Source organism: Strix uralensis, chromosome 3 (assembly GCF_047716275.1).
Source record: "Strix uralensis isolate ZFMK-TIS-50842 chromosome 3, bStrUra1, whole genome shotgun sequence".
Taxonomy (NCBI): Eukaryota; Metazoa; Chordata; class Aves; order Strigiformes; family Strigidae; genus Strix; species Strix uralensis.
The window spans coordinates 49793184-49815341 of NC_133974.1; the positions used below are offsets into that span (position 1 = coordinate 49793184).

Here is a 22158-nt window from a genome sequence, read left to right on the forward strand (position 1 = left end):
ATCATGCATTCTCAAACCATTAGCAAAATATAGCTAGAGCTGTGCTAGGGTAATATAGCTACATAATGGGCTAGATTTATATATGTACAGACACACACAGGGTTCACACTAAATTTTAGGTAATGAAGTCAAATATTAGGAGTACTAGCAAAATGCAGCTACTTAAATCTCATCTGGAAAACATGAATGAAGTAACTTTCTAGGGCTGCACCTAGATAAGTCTAAAGCAGAACGGTGTCATTTGGTACTCCCTACACAAGACTCTCCCCTGAGCCTTGAAAATATTTGTCCAATGCAAAACCTTTCTCAGCTAAGCAGGACACAGTATTTGAAGGCTCAAGAGGCTCCATAGCTTCTTTAATCACAGGCTAAGATCACATAGCAAAACTCTGTCTAAAGCTTTTTTCTGTGAAAAATAAGTTGGAAAGCTATGCACAGTAAGTATTTTAGCACCGACTGGGGCCTTAACTGCACTCAAAAAGTGCCGATAAATTCCTGAAAGTCTTACTGGAGCCTCAAAAATTAAATCCACAAAGGAAAGCCCAAGAATGGGAAGCTGTGATCAAGACTGGCATACTAATGCCTAATGATAGAAACCTATGTGAACCGGGCTCACTACCGAGTAGGAAAGGAGTGCTTCAAAAAGCCATCCTTTCCACATGCCACATGTTTATCTTGGTCTCTTAAGAAAATGCAATTGCATTCACTATCCACCTCTTTGCTCCCAAATAACTTTTGGATCCTTTTTTACAATTTCAGCCAAATTCAACATTAAGGACCCAAAAATTCTAAGTGCCATGAAAACCAGTGGTTTCAGATAAAAGAGTCTGCTAATCAGCATGCCCACCTGAGGAAGGACGGTGTCACTTCACCAGTTACCTACTGCTTGACTTACCAGCTGGCTAATCCTCAGCACAGGCGCCCAGTGAGCATGCCAGCGTACACACCGCTGGGAACAATCTCCATTCTGCTGGTGTGTGTGAGAAGTGGGGACTGCTGGAGCCTATGTATAGAGGGGATGGGTAGAAAAAGGATGCAGAACGTTAATCCATAGGGAACCAAGCTTTGTTAACCCTGCTGTTCCTAGAACAACATACTTGGTGAAGTGTGTTCGTGGTGGTACGTAAACTACCATTGGGGTATTCTGTTAAATCAGAAGGAGCTAGAAAAATGAAAGTTTGGCATTAATAAAGTCTCATGTGCCGGGAAAGGAACCCAGTCACGGTGCGAGACCACTGGGAACCGACAAGCTCCAGACAAGCCAGCTGTGCAGCTGGGAGCTGGCCTGCTCTGTGGACATGGAGACCCCCCATCGTGTGAGACCCACCCCCGGCAGGTGACGGCTGCGGCTGGGTAAGGCGGGGTGTTAAGGCGGGCGAGGTCCTCGCCAACGCCAGCGCAGCCCCACTGCCCCGCGGCAGACCTGGGGGTGGGCAGCAGCGCGAGCGGACCGGGCGCGCCGCAGGGGGGAGCCCAATCCTCGGGGCGGCGGAGCCAGATGCAACCACGGGAGCCGAAGGGCCTCCGCGACACGCCGCCCCGAGACGGGGAGGAGGCGGTCGGTTGGATGCGGCGAGCGGGGCCCCGCAGGCCGGCTCCGGGAGGAAGAGGCCCTCGACCTCTGCGAGCAGGAGACCGCGGGGCTCCGAGGTGCCCCGGGCCCCGGCTGCACCGCACGGCGGGCGGGGACGCGGCCTGCGGGAGGCAGAGCCCGGACAGCGTCGCCCGGGGGGCGGCACCGGCGGGGCGGCGCTCGAGGGCAGCGCGCGAGCGGCGGGGCGCGGCGGGCGGCTCCCGGGGGGGCGCGGGCGGTGCCGCCCCGCCCCGCCCCGCCCGCCGCCTCGCGCTGCCCTCGAGCGCCCCCGCGCGCAGCCGCCGGGCGTCCGCCCGCCCGCCCGCCCGCGGGGAGGGCGGCGGGCAGGTGCGCGGCGGCTGCGGCGTGAGCCGGCGTTGGGGCCGCGTCTGCCCGCCACCGCCGTCCCTCCTCGCTGGCTGCTGCTGGCGCTGCCTTCCCGGCGTGAGCACCGGCTCCCTCCTGCCGCTGCGGCTCGCTTTCTCCTCCTCCGCCGGTCCGTCCTCCCAGCGGCTCGGGAAGGCAAAGCCCCCCCCGCCCCCCTCCCCGGGGGTGTCCGTCGGTGGGTGCGTGCTCCCAGCCCCTGCGCTCGCCTCCCCACCGCGGCAGCCGCAGGCGCAGCCCCGCTTCGCCCGGCCACCATGGCGCGCGGGAGGTAAGCGAGCTCCCTTCACCTCTGCTTCGCGGCGGGGCCGCCGCCGGGTCTCGCCCTCCCGCCGGCGCCGCACCTGCCGTGCCGGGGCGAGCGCGGGGCCGCCTCCCACTGGTCCCGGGCGGCGCCGCGGGCGGCTGCGGGGAGGGGGCGGCGGGCGGGTTTTGTCCGATGCCGGAGGAGAAAGTTGCGCTCGGCGGAGGCGGAGCGGCTCCGCATTGTTGTGCTCGGGCGCGGGTGTTTCCCTGCGGGTCGGCGGCGGAGCGGGTGTACTTCCGGGTTCGCACCTTTTTTTCCTTCGCTGCCGCGCGCCCCCTCCTCTGCCGGCTGCCGCTGTCCTCGAGCGGGGCCGGCGCCGCCGCCCCCGGCGCGGTTGCCGGCACTTGAGCCGCGGTTCCCCCTCCAGGACGGGGGGGAAGGGGGTGCCGGGCCGCTCCGCACGTCAAACGCGAACGACGACGGCGGTGGTGGAGGAAGGGTGCAGGGACGGAGCCTGCCCCCGCCGCCGAGTGGGGCGCGGGGCGCAACGCCCCGCCGAGAGCCGCCAGCGCCGCGGCGGCGGCCGGGGCCGAGGTAACGGCCGGGCAGCGGCCGCGGGGACGGTGCGGCAGCCCGACGCCAGGGGGCGGCCCGCGCGCCGCCGCCGGATGGCGGGGAGCGCCCGGCGCACCGCCGCGGCCGGGGGGGGGGGGCGGGCGGGGAGCGGCGCGGGGCGCCCGCGGCCCGCCGGCCGGCGCGGAAGGGAAGGCCGGGGAGGAGAGCGGACGGCCGGCGGCGCGGGACCCGCCGGGCGGCGCGTCCGCCGTGAGGCGGCCGGGGAGCGGTGGATGGGGCCGCGGCGGCGCGCCCCGAAGGGCGCGGGGTTTGGCCGCCCTCTGGTAACTACCGCGGGCGCGGGCGAGGGGCCCGGGGCGGGCACCGCCGGCGGGTGTCACGCGCAGCGCCGTGTGCGCGGTGCGGGGGGTTTAAACGTGAGTGGCGGCGGGGCCGCCATTTTGAATGGTTCCTGCCGCGCCGCCGGGAGCGCGGGGTCGCAGCCGGCCGCTGCCCGCCCTTGGCGGCGGCCGCCCTGCGGGGCGAGGGCCGGGGCGGTGTGGAGGTGCCAGGGTGCGTCCCCGCCGGCGGGCGGGCGGGCTTTGCCGGTAACGGTCACATGTAGCCTCACGGTTGGCTCCGAGGCGGAGTTGGCGGTGCCGATGGAACGCGGTGCGAGGGAGAACAAATAAAGTGCAGAAGTGCCTCCAAAACGCCTCGTTTCTCCTTGTCTGACTCCACGCCCGGGGGGAGAGGCGGCGGAGTCGGTGGAGCCGGCGGGGCGGAGGCTGGGCGGACCGGCTGCCGCCGCGCTGGGCGGTACAACGGCAGCTCCCCCCGCGCCGGGGCTCCGCCCGCGCCGCGCCTCTGGCGGCGGCAGCTCAGTGGCGGTTGTAGCCGGGCGCCGGCAACTTCCTTCGGCCGCAGCGATCGGGCTGTCGTAAATCACCCGGCGAAACAGATAAACGGCTAGGGAATTAATTTAAAAACGAGCGAACAGCAACACTGCACGTGAATATTTTGCCCAGGCTATTAGAAAATGTGAAATTGGCGTATCTAAATAAATCTGAGGACTCTGGGTTAATTTTAAATCTTTTTGCTTTAACACGAGGGAATTACCCATTTTAATCTGATAAACGTATTGCCTAAAGAGATTCGAGTCATTTACTCGTTTCTCTCTTAGCAGTTGTTAGCTGGTTAGTGCTTGTGAGTAAATTATGTATGACGTTCTTACAGGGCTGGGACGAAATAGTAGTACACTCTACCAATTTTTTACAGACTTTATGCTTTTTCCTTATATAACTGATCTTGCTGTTCTCATTAAATAGGCCATACATACGGATGGGGATTTTTTTTCCCCCATCTAATAGCCTGTTTGGGAATTTCACATCTTGCACGGAAGCAATAATTGCAAGTACAGAGAAATGTCCTGTCATGAATAAATCATCAAATAATAAGAAAATAATTGTAGTTAAATTTGGTTGTGGTTCATTTAAATATAGTTGTGTGTAGTTTTAGTGGTATCTGGATATGCAATAGAGCATGTTTACTCTTAAGAGTCATACCTGTATGCTTTGCTTTACAAAACTACCAGTCTTTTTTTTTACTAAAAAAAAACTTAATGCTTCAGAGGAGACAACACTAACAAGCTTGTTTGGAGAACTATTTGTAAGATATGCAACTAAGCCATAGTTCTTTAAAGAATGATGATGGGTTTTTTTCCCCTTGGTATGGAGTAGTAAGAATCAATATTGAATTAAATTATTACCTTAATTATTAATATACCAGGAAGCCAAGTTTCCTTTGCTGTAGTGAAACGACTTATGTATGTAATGGCAAAACTAGTGATTACAGCTGATGTTTGCCCCATGTAGTAGTTACAAAAGTGCAGCTGTGCTGAAAACTCTGCCCGTGTGTGTATGACAAAAGTAGCTGTCTTCTACTCAGTTTTCAAAATACATTCTGTAAAGGGCATGTTCTGCCATCTCGGTTTTATCAAAACTTTTTTTTTTAATCTAAAAATGTATTAGCTGGCATGTATTAAATATTTCAGAAGAGGAAAAATGGTGATAAACAAATGAAGAAAGAAACCCCAAGCCCTTGCCCTCCTAGGCCTGGACGGCTGCCGCCTCAGCCATTGCGATGAAGCAGTAGTAGCAGGTCACCAGCAGTGCTTCAGCTTGCATCCCCAAGCACAGAAATGAGTTTTAAAGCCCAAGCGGTTAAAACACTCGTCCCTCCTCTTTTTTTTTTTTTTTTTTTTTTTTTTTTGGTATCTCCGTGGTAGCGCTTTGTGCACGCAGCTCGAGGCGGTGACACGGGGCGCGATCGTGGTGGGAACAGGCCAGGCTGGGAGCGGCGTTCCGAGCAGGGCGGCGGGGGGTCCCCGGAGGAACCGTTTTCCCCTCGGTGAAGAGCCGGCGGACCCTCAGGAGCCGCCGGGCACCGAAGGCGACGAGCCGCCGGGGCTGCCGGGGGGCGGCGGCGGGGCGGTGCGGGCGGCGGCCCCTCCCCCGGGCTCGGCGGCGCTGGCCGGGGTGCTGAACGGCGCCAGCCATGTTGGTCCCGGCCGGGGCCCGCCCGCCGGCCCGGGGGGGCGTGGGGGGGGTCAGGTGTCACGGGCACGGCTGCAGGTCGCGCTGTCCTCTTGTGTTCCTCTCGTGTATTTTTGCGGCGTTCACAAGGGGTCACGGTAGGGAAATGCTCTCGCCAAAAGCCTTTATGCAATGCGCTGTATCGCTTCGGTACCGAGTGCTGGTAGTTAAATCAGTGACAGAAATACTATAGCGCTTTCTTCTTTAGAAAAGGAGCCCTTCCAGCAAGAAAGATCTTTTTGTAGACGACTTGCGAAGCACAGTGTTACCTATATAAAATGGAAATGCAGCTGAAACCAGCAACTAGACAGGAACTTGCTATTTGCTATTTTTAACCACAGGTTCAGTTTATGAAAGGACGTTCTGAAAGCTAATATCAAAACAGTGTGTCATCAGTGAGAACGAAATAACCACTGGTAGTATGGGGAAGGTTCAAGAAAAAACAGGTATCCATTAGCAGCAATACAAACACAGACATGAGCTTTTTTCCTTTCTTCCTCTCTTCAAGAAAAGGCAGTTAAATTTCTAAAGGCGTGCAATACCAAAGATTTTTTTTTCTAAATTCACTTTAATGTGCTACAGCATCTCTAGTACACTAGGAAAATAAAAAAGCTTTTTTTCGCCACAGAGACAAGTGTTCATTTTCTGTAATTGCACACTGGCTGTTTCAAATGTGGTTGCATAATAAAGAGCAAATATGCTACTCTGGTTTGATGTGTAGAGGCTAAAAAAAGACAAAACCGACCTGATGTGTTTCATATGGGAGGATAACAATTTTAAAAATATACAGACTTTTTAACATTCTGCTTCTAAAAATAGAATGAATTGATATGCAGGGTCTTCAAACCAAAGGTCAGAGGTGACAAACTGGGACAAAGGTCATGCAGCTCATTTTCAAGCAATCAGTTGCTAGTTTTTTCATGGTTGAACAAAAGTTTAATTATACAGAAAAGCAAGGACTGTAATATTTAACTAGTCAATTTTAACAGAGAAACAGAGATAGTTTTACACAATTCCCTCTTTTGAATGTGGCTGTAATAGGGAATTATTTGTGCTACTGTTACTGATAGAAAAATAGGTCTGTCTAAATTTAAACATTTAAATACATTCCTTAATTTAACATTTATTAATCTACAATCTGTATTTAGTATTTGTACTTGAGAATGAAGAGTGTGTAGCCATTTTCTGCTTTTTCAGTGATCTTAGCAAAAAGAGAGGTCTATCCTGATGATACATACTATGATTTCAATAAAGTTAAACTGCAGATCCATGCATTTTGGCATTCATGCACATACTTACTATTTCTAGCAAATCACTTTCCTTCCCAAAAATCCTACTTCCAGTCTGCAGTGTTCGCTGTGTCACCATGCAGTAATTACACGGACCTAAAAAATGACTGTTTAGCTAGTATTGTGTATGTGGTTATCATTTTATTATATGCAGTGTAATATTCTTTCACTAATTAAGATTCGGGGTTCTTAACAATTTTAAGGGATCGTTTCAATGTTTATGTTAATAATATCACATTTACACTAAACCATGTTTTCATAAATATCACAAAGGTATTTAATTAACATTCTATAGGTAACATTTGATATATATTTAGACCACATTCAGTATTGTAACATCTAAGGATAAGGCCCACAAATTATACTGTTAAAATTTGTACGTTTTTTGTATTGTGTAGTAGGTTTTCGCTTTTGTTTCAGATGCTGTGTCTCCTGTACCTACTTCAAATACTGATGTGTGCACTGATTTTAAAGATTTTCATATTTGATTTTAGAGATTGTGAATTTTTAGTTATATATCACTGATGTTCCTGTGTACTTTTTTCTGGTTTGAGTTAATGACCTATCTGCACTGAAGTTTATAAAAAATTACCATTGCATTACTTTACTTGTTCAGTTGTTCTAAACAGTGACTCGGTCAGAAGGTATGACATACAGTGCTGCTGTCCACTCCAGTTTAATGAGAAAAATGTCATACACCCTGTACTATACATACTTCTAGGAAAATAAATACTGGTGTTTAAAATACAGACACTCATCTTATTGTTTTACATCCTTTGGTTTGCTTGTTTTAATCCACAATATCCATAGCAGTATTTGTTGAGCATGTTATGAAATACAAATGATAAAAAAAAGCCATCGTCATTAATGCTCTTAAATAATAATTCAGTGATTTAAAAAAAAAAAAAAAAGAAGAAGAAAGAGGATTCTGTGTTTTGTCGGTAAATGGCATGTACAAATAAAACAAAAATTCTGTGCAAAGGAAAGGATATGTGAAAGATGTGTAAATTCCATGGAAACAACTATTAATGTAAAACATCTCAGAAAGGAGATGTCTGAACAAACCATACTAAAATCATTATAAAAGCAAATAAAAATCTATAGAATATATTTCTAAAAATAAAACTTGTAGTGCCATCACTTTTGAGGGGATGATGTTAAAGTCTTAATTGGTTAGACTATTTTTATAACCAAAACAAAAGTTGTAAATTAAACCATTTGTTTCCAGAACAGATTTAATCTGGGTTTGAAAATGGTTTTGCATTGAGGAAAAAGTACGTACAACTCTGGATTAAAAATATAAGATCTCTACATTAAATGTGAACAGTACACATTCAATTTAGTGTAATCAGGGAGAATGGAAAAAAACGCATAACTAAAACCTTAAATATTGAATTCACCTTGTTGCGATAATGGCGCTCTCTTAATTTGGCATTTAACAGGTATCTTTTTAGGGCTTCATTTGGCATTGTTTTGTTGGCAAATAGTTTTCAAGTGGGGAAATAAAATCTTACATATTTGTAGTTTCTCATAGAAATAACTAACTACAAAATAAGTCGTGATCAAGCTCTGGAAAATTTGTTGATCTATCTATGATTGGAGAATTGTGACCTCTAAAGGGTTTTTTCCTTACAAAGTAGTGCTACTAATTTAAAAAACACAAAGAAAAATCCATCTGAAAATAAATGTAATAACATCATAAGGTAGTTTTCTCTTCGTTTCATTTGCTGAATAGCAAATCAATGTGTGGCAATTTTAATATGTCCATGCTAACAATAAACTGGGAACAAAATCCTTTAAATATGAAGGAAGTGGAAAAACAATAGTAGTAGAGTGTGATGTGTTTTATTTTTAAATTGTGTGTTTAAAAAATGTCAACTTTGAATCTTATAAAATACTGTTTGAAACTTACTTTACATTGCTTTTTATTAAATATCATAGTTGCTTAATATATGTACATGCAAATGTAGACTATATGAAATTGAAGATTATACTAAATTAAATATACTAAACATGAGAATTGTGTATACCTAATTTCAGTCCTTAAAACAAAAATAATCTTGTTTAGCATGTTCCTTTGGTACATATTATTAAAGATTGAACCTAAATAAATACTAGTTTTTAATGTTAAAATAACTGTTAACCTTAATGTAATAATAGTATTACATCTTGAAGAGAAACTTTGATCCTATTTAAATAGTTGGCAGGCTTCCATTGGCTCCAATTCTGATATGGTGGGCTTTATTTCTCCTTTTTATTGCCAAAAAAAATCGGATTCATAACAACGGTGGAAGCACATTTTACCTTTCTCTGTTCCTGTTCTCACTGTAGTCAAATGACGTTCTTACAAGTAGTTAAAAGGTGCATAAGTGGGTGTTTGATCTTCAAAATGTGTACTTCATTTCTTAAAACCAAGGTATGCTTAGCCTCTCTTTATATCTGAGAAAAGCATACCTGGACTGTTGCCAAGCTGTTTTATTTACTTCAAACTGTAATTACTGTCCTTCAGATCAGTGACAAAATTGTGTGAAATTAATAAAGACAGACTAACTTTTCATTTGCTAGTTGTTCAATTAATTTTCTTGAATCAGCACTTTTAAAATGCGCTTGCTTTTATCTTTACTTGCTAGAAAAATATTGTAATGGTGTAAGAAGAAAAGTATGGAAGAAAAGCAAAGAAAGTTATGGCTAGGCTAAGAATAAAATTGTGAGAGCTTTCAACTTTTTTTTTTCCCCTGTAATTACATAAGGACCTTAACACCTGAGTGTACATTTTCAGGGAATTTTCATTTTTCTTATTTATACATTTCAAACTAGCTATATTTTACTGAATGAAACAAAAAGAGAGTGAAAACAATGAAAACATCTCAGGAGGAAATCCATTATTTTGAATTGTACATTAAGGAATCCATGTACATACTTAAAACAAGTTAATTCAGAGTGTAAGACAACACTCATTTGTGATGTGTGAAATCAAAATACTCTGTGCATAGTGCTTCTACCAGCAGTCAAGAACTGTAAATGAGAATAAAGTGTTAGTTAATTTTTACTGACTCTACTGCAAAAGATAGACAACAAACTTTGTTAATTACAAAATGCTTTTTCTAAGTTAATATATCTGACCATCGTGTGTGTATGTATATATATATTTAAAATGCTGATGTTTTATGCTCTTCTTATGCTTGGGTTCTGTACAGAGTTTTAAAATTTTGTATATACTTTGCAGCATTCATCCATTTAAGTCTTCACTCCTGATGAGTTAACTAAAAGAGCTCCTTTAACATTGGAATGTTTTCCCCTGTTCCTTTGCATCACTATCATAGTTGTTTGTTATAAAATAAAGTATTGGTGGGGTTTGTTTTCTAGTTCTTTTGCATTCTGCTCATACTTACAGTATCCAGTATTCTTTTAAAAAAATACTGCTGGCTTTATTCTGTGAAAGAAATTAGTCCCCTGGCTACCACTGACTGTGAAAGAAACAGGTTTAACATCTGAATTTTGCTTTTCAACTTACTTTTGAAGGAAAGCATATAACTTATTTAAATGGAATAACTATGTATATCTGCTTTACTTTCAACCAAACAAATATATTTCTGAATCTTTTGGCAGCAAACTTGCTAAGCTAATGAATTCAAAACAATGCTTATCAAAGAGAATTATTTCTAAATAGATATAAATTTACTGTTATTTTCCACGGACCAACAAATTGTCAAAAATAAACTATATAAGGTGTTAAGTAAGTTGAATTACAGAATGTACTACCTGTAAGGAAAGGTGGATTACCTTTGTTGGTTTTCTGTCAGTATGTCTTTAACTGCTAATACTCTTTTCATTGTATTTCCTATCCTGCAATAATTCCATATGGTGTTCTGTTGCATTATTTTTGTGCCTACTGTTACAGTATCTTTCCACATGCTGTGAGCGCATAGTTAAAACAAGGATTGTTTTCAAAGCAGGTAACTTTTTCTCTAAAAACATCTTGCTGTCTAGTACCTAATTCCCAAACAGCATTTATTTGGTTATTTGCAGTTACAAAGTTAATTTAAATGCCAAGATAGTTTCAGAACTAAAATGCCAAAATATTTTCCTGTTTTGTACAGCATAAGGAGGCATAGGAGAGTTCACCATGAGCCATTTCAGAGCCCAAACCTGCTTGTCAGGGACTGTTTTCTTCTGGCTTTCAGTAGCATGCAGTAAAATACCTGCCAATTAGTTTCTCATTTAAACTATCTGGTTTGGAATTGGAATGCCCAGGCTTTTCTACACTAAGTTTTGTGTATCCTATTGGGAAGCTTTTAATAATAACTACTTTATTAAGAAAAGACATCTCCTTTATTTCGAGTTAATAATCTGATATGTTTATGTGACACTAAAATAAGTGTTGCTTACAAATGTGTATGAAATGGTGGTACTGGAAATAAGAATAATTTGAGTTTATGCTGTTTTCTGCTACGGTTTTTAAGAACTGTACTTTTCGCCTTTGAGCCCTGACACCACTCCCCCAAATATTTATTTTTAATCCCTTCATAAACTGAAGCAGACTACGTGCCAAAGCCAGGAACAAACCGGATCCTTTACTCTGTGCTTGCATATTTCATTATGTTGCATAAATAATGCAAGTAAATCCGAAAGCCACAAAAGCCACATAGCCACAGGTTGGCAGAACAAAGAAGCAGCCACAAGAGATTGGGCTTCAGTGCTTGAAGGTGTAAAAGCAGAGCTAGCTTTAATACAAGGCAAAAGTCCACACAATTCCAGTGGAAAACTTAGTTACTACAAAAGAAGAGGAACTCAGTCAGCTTGCCAGTGGTGTTACACTGAAAAGGATTTTGCCATCCCCTTTTCTTGATTCCTGGTGTTGGAAAGCACTCGGGATAACTGACTGTAGGGGAAAAGAAGTTAGAGAAATTTGATTCTCATTTGTCTTTGGTTGTCATTCTGGCTTTGCCCACTCCTAGTGGAATATCCCATTTTTTAGTAAGAAAGCAGGATAACTGTCAGAATGTGCTTTTAAATTGGAAAAAGACAAATCTCAGATTTCTCTAAAAGAGAAGAGAATTTGGCTTGTATCTAAACAGGAGGATAATGCAACTCCTTGTTTGGTTTGGACGGGTTTTAGTTAAAGTAGATTATTCAAAAGACAGTAGAGGGTGACAAGAGGACAGGCTTGTAGCAGGTGAGTTTGTGCATGCTCCTACCTATTCATCTTTCATTTGTTAAACAGGCTGGACAGCCTAAGTTACAAGTTTACTCCAAAATCAAGGTCTTTTCCTTCATGCTTCCTGCCATCTGCAGTATTCATTTTCTGTGTGATGTTTTTATCGGCATTATACAAAACTAGCCAGGCCTTCCTCAAGTAGATAAAAGTACACCTTCCATGTAGTCTCGGTGAAGTCACACATCTGTATTTTTATGACTAATTGGTTTTGTTCAGATTGAGACCTAGAGTTTAGTATTACTACATATTCTGCTCTGCAATTTTAAAACTGACATAATTTAAAGCATTTTTCTACTGGTACTCATAAATTGGCATTGAGTTACAATTTTGAGCATGACAGAATCCCAGAGAATCATTTTCATTGTTTTTTTGTCAATCATATACAAGGTATGACTGATTGTTTAATTGGTACAATTTAAGTGTAGTAAAGACAACTCACTAGTTCTTGGGTTACCTATTGCAATTAAATATTGATAAAGGAAACAAACACCTTCCAATATCCTGCAAATCTGTGTCTTTTCCCTCTGTTGTCATCCACTGCATAGCTTTCATAAGAGACCAATGAGAGGGGCAATGCATTTATGGACGCTTGGAAAAAAAAAAAAAAAAAAAGCGGCTGACTTTTATGCCTTGGTTATCTCATTGTGGTTCTGATGAGCTAGGTAAGTCTCAAACAGTTAATAAGTTTACAGGTCACTTAACAGAGTCAATGCCCTGGCATTTTATGGCCTTCTAATGAGCCGTTAAACTGGAGAAGAGGTAATTAAATATGGTACTCTGGTACAATGTACACAGTACTGACTCCAGCTCTCTGATTTTAGGTTCCTCAGAAGACGATGAGGTCATTCAAGAAGGTCTCCTCAGGCTCAGGTCAGTCTTCTCTATAGCGTCTTACATGGCTGACTGTGTATCTGTGAAACTGAGGTGCTGCACCACTTGCGTCCCAGTGACCCTGATGAACTTAATTCCTGGGGAGGGGAAGATCATTAATCCTGTGCACAAGTTTCGGAGGTCTTGCTTGATGCAGTTTGAGCGTTCCGCCTCTGTAAGACAAATAAACAATTACATCAGGAAAGTTTATTTACAGTAACGCATCGTCAGATGCCTGTTGTAAACAGCAGGAGCCCACGCGTCTGTGAGCGCGCTGTCGGGCTGCCCACCCGCGCACGCACCGGCGGCCACGCACCCCTCGGTCGCTCGCTGACTCCCATTAGGACCCCTCGGGTTATTTCCACGCCGCTTCTCCCAAGCGCAGCCTCACCGGGTCCGGTGCTCGGCCGCCCCGCGGCCTGGCGCGGCCCTTCTCGCGTGGGTGCCCGCCCGCGGCGGCGCATGCGCGGAGGGGGCGCGGAGCTCCCTGGGGAGCGGCGCTGCGTGCGCGAGGGAGGGCGGCTGGATCCGCGCCCGCCCCGGATAACGCGGGTAACCCGGCCGTGCCCCGGCTCACTGCGGCGGTGGGTAGCCCGGGGCTGCCGCTGGCAGGGCCAGGCTTTACCTCCGTGGTGGGTATGGGGGTGCTCCCGGTGTCGCCGCCCGGCCGGCGCAGGCCGCTGTGCGGCGGGCGAGAGCGCCTGGGCAGTTGGTTGCCCGACGGGGAGGATGCCCGGCCCGCCGGGGCGGACGCGCAGGCCGGGTCCCGGTGCGGCTGCCCCGGGGGAAGGGATGGGCTGGAGCGACAGCGCCTGGGGCGCCGGCCCGCCCGCCCCTCCTGCGCCTGCACCGCGGGAGGGAAGCGGCGACACCGGGCCGCCGGCGCGGTTCCTCCGGGCGGGCAGCCGGTCCCTCGGCAAGGGCCGGTCTTGCCGGCGGAGTTTTCGCCGTGTTGGACTGTCTCCCGCGACGACCGGCTGGAGCCTCCTTAAATCCGCCGGGGAAGCCGTCTCTATCAGTTGCGAATCCACAGCTGAGAGACGGTTGATGTGCGTGAGGCCACATCCCGCGGCCGGGCTCTCCCGAGTGGGTGCCTCCCGCGTCCTCCTGCCCTCGGATCACGCGCGGGGTTGGAGCAATTTCCCGTATTTTAAAAGCCCCCTCGCAAGCCGCCGGCACTGCCGGCAGTAATGCACGGGAAGCAGGATGGACCGCGCCGGAGGGCTGTGCGGCGCCGACAGCCGCCGCGTCTCATTTCCACGGAAAATGTCACTAGCGCGCGGTGGAAACCACGCTCCAGCCGTCAACTAAAATAGCGGCGCCGGTAAACCGCGGCGTGAGCCTCCGGCGAGGGCCGCCCCGTCTCCGTAACGAAGGCAGAGGCGGGCTCCGTGCAGCCCTGGGCACCCGCGGGGGTGACGGCGCCTGGCGCCCACCTCAGGTGTAACGGCTGAGGAGCGCCGGAGCAGCCGTCGGGGGCTCCCGAAACCGTGCTCCGGTTGCAGTCGGCGGGCGGGGGTGAGGGGGGGAGAGGCGTCCGCTGCGCCTTAAATCGGCATTTTCCGCAAAGAGCCGCCGTTCGGAACGGGCGTGGTGCGAAGGCACCGTTATAAAACCGGTAACTTCACATACCCCGCGGATGCACGTCGAGCAAATCCCGTCCCTCATCGTCCCTAGCCATGGGAAGCGCACAGCTGGGTCGGAGCTGTGTTTTGTTAAAAACCATTTTAAAATAATAATCCTGCGGGAATAATACGGAGGATAATAAAACCGAAGCAAGAAAAAATGAGGAGCTGGGCGGTGGCTAGGCACAACCGACCCTGCAATCCGAAATGCGCGGTAAGGCATGTCGCCGCATTTCCCGCTGGAAAGAAACCGCGTTTTTCTGGAAGCGTTAAACAAAAGACCAAAGGCAAAAAGCCCCGCGCCGGGGGAGGGTTGCGGGGACAGACCTGCCACCCTCGACCCGGGCGCTTGACGGCGGCGGAAAGGAAAGGTGGTTTTGGCGCCCAGACTGTAGGTGAGAGGGTTTTGGCGGGAAGAGCTTAGCACCAGCAGAGACCCCTCCGGCCTGGGGATCTCTGCTCTGCGGAAGCTCCGGAAAGCCCCCCCCCCCGTCCTCCCCCCGCCCTCCGCCTTAGGAAGAGCCGGTTTCGATAGGAACCGCATAGGAAACACGACGGGCGTCTTACTCGGTCAAACACCATCGGGAGCGGCGCGCGGGGGCCGGCGCTGTCGTGCGTGGGGCGGCCGCGGCGCAAAGCAAACCAACCCCAACATGTGAAGAAAAGGGGGGGCTGGGGCTCTCCGGCGCCTTTCCTGCTTTTCCTGCCTGCCCGTCGGCGAGAAATGTTGGCTGTTCTTTGCAATGGGAAGTCGTGGCAGTACCCCGAGCTCCGCTTTCAAGTGTAAAACACGCGTTTTGTTTCACAGGCACGCGGGTCGATCGTTTGTTTGGCTTTTTTTTTTTTTTTTTCCTGTTTTGTTTTCTCTTTTGGAGGTGCGGTCTGGGTTTTTTTGTTTTGGCGAATAAAAGAAACCAGAGTTAGGACTTTAAAAGTTTTAGGAAGGTGACAAATCGGAAACCCAACACCACTGGTTTTGGTTACATAGTTTCAAGCGAGCTCTGTGTATTTAGAAAGATGATTCCAGCTTCCTATAATTGTATTTACCAAAATTAGCATCTATTTACCGAAATGTAAGGATAGAAATATCTTTTTCTAATATGTGACCTATTACCATTAAACTAATTTTTCCACGAACCGGCTTGTTCTCCAGGGTTTTTTCCCCCTTTATCCTCTTGGCTCCCCCTCCTCCCCCCGATTCTTTGGGAATTAAATTTGGAAGGGTGTTAGTGGGTTGGGTTCTTTTTTTTTTTCTTTTTTTTCTTTTTTTTCTTTTTTTTTTTTCTTTTTTTTTTTTTTCTTTTTTTTCCCGGAGAGTTCCCAGCTGGCAACAACTCTTTACCTTCCACAAAACTTGAAAGGCTGATGTCCCTTGCAGGAAATGAATGAGTCGATAACATCTGACACCAGTGACCAGTCCAGTGACCCCAACCTTAATTCCACTAATACTGGAGGCCTGAAAATCTCAGTAAAGACCCTTTGCAAATCCCCCCCTCCATTTTACAAAGCCTGCGTTTATTTTGCAATGGAAGAAATACTTTGCAACAAATATCTTTACATTGATTTATTTACGTGGTTCTGTAGTCTTTATTCATGGAAGAACATATTATACTGAATTTTCTTTCAACTGAAATTTGCTAACAAGACATTTTGTCCATTTAATGAACTCAATCAACTCGTTTGTGTCTGTTTAACCGATATTCTAGCCTCTAAGGAATTTTTATACCAAATGTCGGTAAATTAAATCAATATGAAAAAAATAAAGACTTTTAAAACGGTATTAAACAGAGTACTTATTGTCTTTTTGAAGGGAGGAGCAGAGAGAGCTCGTATCTTATAAATGTGCCGTTCTGGTACAAGAAATGTAGTCTTGGGCACTTCAAGTAAGTGGTGTAAGCATTTTTTTCTTCCGGTAACCTTAATTTCTTGTTCATAGCTGGGGTTTCCCGTGTGTTAAAATCTCGTACATTCATTATATATTGGATATCGCGCCGGTCATAAGATGAAAGCATATAAAATTACTGGTGATTTAATATTGTAAAATAACCGCTATTGTAAAGGGGGAAGGGATGGTACGAGCAAAGAGAAGTGGTATGTTGCACGAATGCGTAAGGTAGGTCAGTGTAGGAAGTCGACCTCCACTGTTGAAATAACCTATAGGAAATTTACGGTTGAAGACTGCAAAGGAATTTCAGGATTTAAAGCTTCTGCTCCACTTGCCTGGCTGCTCGTATTTTGTACACTTTTGCCCACCCTCGCTTCTTTCTAGCAAACGATCAAACCGAGCACCTTGGTATTTCACACAGAAACGAGGCGCTAGCAGGGGAATTTACGCTTTCCTGAAAGGCAACAAAAGGAGTAAACAGGCCCATCGGGGCTAAGGCGTCCCCCTTAATTGGGCAGACTGATCGACGCCACTTCCCAAACAACAGCAAGTGCTTTGCAAATGCATAACCCCCTAGTATTCAGGTTCTGCACTGATCGGTTTGTTGCTTTGGCTTTTGTTTGTGTGTGTCCTTGGGATAAGAGAGGATGCCGGGGGGGGGGGGGGGGGCGGGGCGGAGGAAGGGGTTTTAATAAGAAAGTAATTGAGCCCATGTTTTAACAAGGTATAGGAAACGTTTAAAGGTTATACAATACTGGATGTAAAGTGAGGTTATATGTGAGTAGGTGGTGGTGACGACAGAAGAGGCAAAATGATGTTTTCATACCTTCATCTGTACCTTTACACTGAAGGAGGCAGGACAGATGGAAAATAAAACGGAATCTCACCTAACTGGCGGGGGTGGGTGGGTGTTACGTTTCTAAAAATATTTTTTAAATAAGCGTTTGGCCGTAAGTGCAGCAATAGCAGGGGCTTGCGAGCACGTTGCTAGCTGTGTACCTGTGAGAGCCAGAGGGGAGTGCCTTTGTAGAGGGGTGCTCTTGCCAAGCCCGTTACATACGACACATTTATTTTCCGAGTTGGATCCCCCCCCCTTCCCACTGGCAATGAAGACTTAAAACAGCAGTCCCCGGTCAGCGTTATTCCTTCCCTCTTTGTCTCCTTCCTCCGGCTCTTTTTTTTTTTTTTTTTTTTTTTTTTCCGCCTTCCTCTTCTCTAGCAAATCCTTTTCTCTGTTAGTCCCCCTCCTCCTCCTCTCCCTCTCCCCCGCGCTCCTGGGGAACAATCGCTGCTGATTGAGGTTCACTCCAATACTAGGCTTGAAAACTGGGCTCTTATTTAGGAAGTCATTAATCACATCCCCTCCCCCGGAAAGAGATGGCGGAGAAACCTGTGAAGTACAATTCCTCGCCCCATCCCCCTCCAGAAATGTTTTGAAACGCTAAACCTCTGCACATTCTGGGCCGTATTAAGGTGATCTCGCGTTTCCGGCGCGCTTTTAGTTTGAATGCGAAATTAGTAACGTGCAGCAAAGGCATGAGCGGCGGCACACGCGTGCACACACGCTCACGCGTGCAGGCACACACACACACGTAGGGAGCGGCAGACCCCCCCCCCCCCCCCCCCCAACCCTCCGCGGGACGCCGCTGCGCTGCGGGGGCTTTGGGCGGCTTTTCTGGAGGTGGAGACGGCGACCCGGGTATACGTCCGCCCGTGTTTTGCGCAGACGGTAACACAGATGCCTCCCAACATACCTAGTGCATGTCTATACGCGTGTGTGTATCTCATTTGTAAGCATCTCGCATTCGCGTGCGTACGCGTACCCCACCCAGGGCGCGCACGGACACCCCGATAACCTCATCTGCACGCCCGCCTCTGCATAAACGGGGTGTTCTCCGGACCGTGGCTAGAAACACGCGGATCTTCCTACGTATTTGTGCGTGCACGGGAGTGCAGAAACCCCAGAATAATACGTCATCTCGGTTTCCCGTAAAGAAGCGTGCAGATTAGCTGTCGAAAAAGAGACGTGTTGGAAATTTCTTGTTCATTCATAAATTATTTTGGTGTGTCAGCCTAGTTGAAATGGCGATTGGCTGCTCCTGCCTCCTGCCAACCCCTTAAGGATCCGATGTGAAATTAGTAGCAAGAAAGCATGTAATTGACCAAGTCACGTGTGCGCAGGGGGCCAGAAACGGAGCGAGAGAGAAGGGGAAAAATCAAAAGAGGGAAAGCACATTAGACCATGCGAGCTAAATTTGCGATCGTTCAAAATCAGGATGTTAGATTAATGCAGAAGACCACTTCGATCCACAGGGAAAGTTTTCATCTCACGAGTTTGGAGCAGAGGGCCCGTGGGGCAACATGGCCGAAGGTTAATTTTCTTTTTCTATTGTTTTACTATGATTTTCGCTCGCTCGCTCTCTTCCTCTCTCCCCCCCCCCCCCCTCCCCCCACCCCCCTTTTAACCCAACTATGCATTACCCTTTTTTAGCAGCTCGCGCAAGGGGGCTTTCTCCAAACCCATTGTTACCAAGCTCAGAAACTGTTCCGTACCGCCCACACCGATTCACAACTTGAAAAGCTTTCAGGGGGCTATTGTTTGAATTGTTCCTGTTTGATTAAGCACAGTTGCAGTGGTGGGATGAGAAAACGGCCGTACACCTGTCCCAACTTTAATCGAAAGTTTATTCCAAGGAGGGATGGATACACGTTGGAAAATAGTGGTTTCGGCGCTGCATGTGCAATAACCAGTTGTGCAATCTACCCAATTTTGCTTAGTCTCTCTCCTCCACCCCTCCTCGGCCGGCCTCCCCCCTCGCCTCCCGGTCCTGCGCCTTGCGAGGAGAGACTAATTGGGCTGAGAATTTCTGTTGAGAAATGGGATCGGTCTTAAACCAGCAATATTCAAGTAAAGTATCGCGTTCCGTGCTGTAATGTGGCTGAAAGATGGAGTTAAATGGAAAAATACACGTATGTACAGAAATGTGAGCTGCCCTGGGCAAAGAGAGAGGGAGAGCCTCCGTACGCAGTGTTTCCTCTCTGTAACCTCCGGTGATTTTATTTTTTTACGTATTTTGGGGAGAAGGTTGTTTATTTCAGGATTTAGGAAAAAAATAAGCTCTTTTCGCCGTTTGCTTTCTGATTTTGTTTTGTTTGCTTTTTTTTTCCTGTTTCTTCTGCAGTAACTCCTTTATACGGTGGCAAAAGGATGTTACCAGAATTTAACTCTTTGCTTTGGACCTTGTTCCCCCCTCTTCCTTCTTTTTCTCCCCCCCACCCCCCCCCCTTCCCCCCCCCCCCCCCCCCCCCCCCCCCCCCCCCCCCCCCGCCTTTCCCTCTTCCTCAGCAGGGGCGAGTAAAGGTGGAGACGAGCCCGGGAAGTTGCCGGAGCAGGAAGAAGAGGAGGAATCCCAGGTTTTGCACGGAACCGGCCATTGCAAATGGTTCAATGTGAGAATGGGATTCGGGTTCATCTCCATGAGCAACCGAGAGGGAAGCCCCTTGGAGTCTCCAGTTGATGTCTTTGTACACCAAGTAAGACCCATTTTTGTCTTCCATCTCAGCCTGCCACATTTGGTTAAGCTCAGTGGGACTCCGCTTTGATGCGAAGAGAAGTAAACTATTTTTCCTAGGTATTTAGGTACATCTGTAATTAAAAACTTGCCCTAGGTAGTGGTTTTGTTGGCAGCGTACTATTTGAGTAAAGAAAGTCGTTAGATTGTGCTTAGTCTCCGTGTCTGGAGATTTATGCAGAGGGATAATACTGTTTCTTCCTCCCTGGTTAGAAACTCCTCCTGTGCTTTTTATTTATTTTAAAATGCCGCACTTTTCTTTTTAACAAGGTTTATAATTTGTCACCAGACTGATCAGGAGCAGATACGCCTTTCCTTGGAAACTGATTAAAATTAAGCTCGGAAAAGGATAAATAAAATGTTGGGTTTCATTCAGTTAACATTTGAATACGGTTTTAAACGCTTTTCTTGTAGATCTCGAATTGCTTTTTAAAAGCTCATCTGAGATTAGTTAATGAAATTAAGACATAATTATAGTGTTATTTTGCAGTAATTCAGACCTGAGAGCGTCCCTGTGGTGCTACACTGAAGCGTGCATGTGGTTTGGTTGGTTGATTTTTAAATATTCCTGCCTAGGAAAAAAAAAAAAGAAAAAAAAGTAACGATTAAGGAATCAGGCTGTCGGGGAAAGAAGGGCGTGTGGCCATTGCTTTTATTTTTAAGTCCAGCAGCGTGAACGGTGTTCGTAGTTTGAGCGTGGAAGCCGGCATGAATGCCTTCACGCACAGGAATTTCCGATGCAAGATACATACAAAATGATAAGGGAACTTTTCCCAAGGTCTGTAGCGTGGGTTGTGGAGAAGCAGCATGTGTACACCTTCCCTGCTCCTGTTAGTCTCCAGTTGCAGCAACGCTATTTTGAATTTCACCCGTCTGCTCTGTGATCAGAGAACAGAAGAGCGGTGTCAGGTAAAGAGACCATTTTGGGTTTGGCTAGGGCCATGTTAGGAAGGCAAAAAGGCATCTTAACTTTTTACGTGGTTGTCCATTTTCTATGACGTTTGCAATGACGGGGAGGGGGGGTGTTCCATGATTATATTGTGATTCCCTTTTAATGTTCCATTTGATGTCCCGGCCTTATTGTGTGGTTACTTTCATCAGGCTTTTTTAAAGAATACACCTTTCATTAGGTTAATAAAAAGGTGACTGAAAATTAGAAAGAATGCTGCTGCTGTGTCATGTTGCCTTGCTCCTTGTGGTGGAGAGAATTTCTTACATGTACCCTATACCTAAGGGCCTGCACATCAATATTAGCTGCGCTTGCATTTGGAATTAGGTACAAAGTGTAGAATCCAATTGTGAACTTACTAAATTCTTACACTTCCTGCTTTGTATTGGTATACGAGGTGCCCCCCTCTTTGGTGCTTTTTCTTTTTAGGACTGAATGAATGAAATACCAAAGAAGGAGCAGTCTTCCTCCTGTTTTTCCCCCTTTCTTCCCTTCTTTGTACCTTTTTTACGTCATGAAATTGCTCTTTACAGTTCTATAAATTTATAGATAAACATTTTTCTTAATCTAATTTTGTGTTAATGTCTCATACCTTTTTGCTTCTCAAATAATAGAAAACAAAACATTTGACCCATAGCAGTGTTGTTGTTAAAAAAAAAAACGCGTTTGAAAACAAACATATTAAATCTGTGAAAATAGAGAAGTGTTGAATTGCATGATAACGTGGTACATGTAAGTAATACTAGACAAGGTGTGCTGTTCCATAACAGAAAGTAGTCATAGAAAAGAATAAAAAAGTATGTGGTAAATTTGGAAGTTGCTATTCGGTTGTGTCCCCTAAAGGAGGGGCCAAGAAGGAAATGTTAGACATGTTTCTTTACACTTTCATAATCTACAGTTTATCGATATCCTTCGGTTTCTAAGACATATCACAGTGTAAAATGCAGTGTAAAATAGCATGTTTCATTGCACATAAACTGTGCACCTCAGCCATTTTGAGTATTACTTAAAGATATGTCTTACTGAGTGAAATTATTAGTGCTCTGCAATGAATTGCTCTTACAACAAAGAAAATACGTTTCTCACCTTTTTCTTTCTGATGAAACCTAGGATATACATACACTTCATGGTGACATGAGTCTTCTTTCCATCAGTCAAAAGCAGAATTTTTCTGTTTAATGTAATAGGGAGAAGCAGTATCTATTTCATTTCAGAGTACATTTTAGATAATTTATATTGCTATATAGAATGCTTTGTGTTAGCTGACTAGCTGAACAGTGGTAACAGTAGCAGCCAGAGCATAAAAATGTCTTTAAATCAGCAATTTTATTTAACAGTGCTGCTTGTACAACAGTCTGTTGCCTGAACAGTGATTGGACCCTTTTCCTACTAGTTTC

The 22158-nt window shown here is 46.5% G+C and overlaps 1 protein-coding gene across 1 annotated transcript in view; it reads left to right on the forward strand.

The window, feature by feature from the left end:
- Positions 1–12696: 12696 nt before the first annotated feature.
- LIN28B (lin-28 homolog B) overlaps positions 12697–22158 on the forward strand; it is an 87745-nt gene continuing 78283 nt past the window's right edge. Inside the window, exons 1-2 of the mRNA XM_074864741.1 lie at positions 12697–12730; positions 19587–19774. Coding sequence (XP_074720842.1) covers positions 12697–12730; positions 19587–19774 — 222 coding nt within the window. The remainder of the gene's footprint in view (positions 12731–19586; positions 19775–22158) is intronic.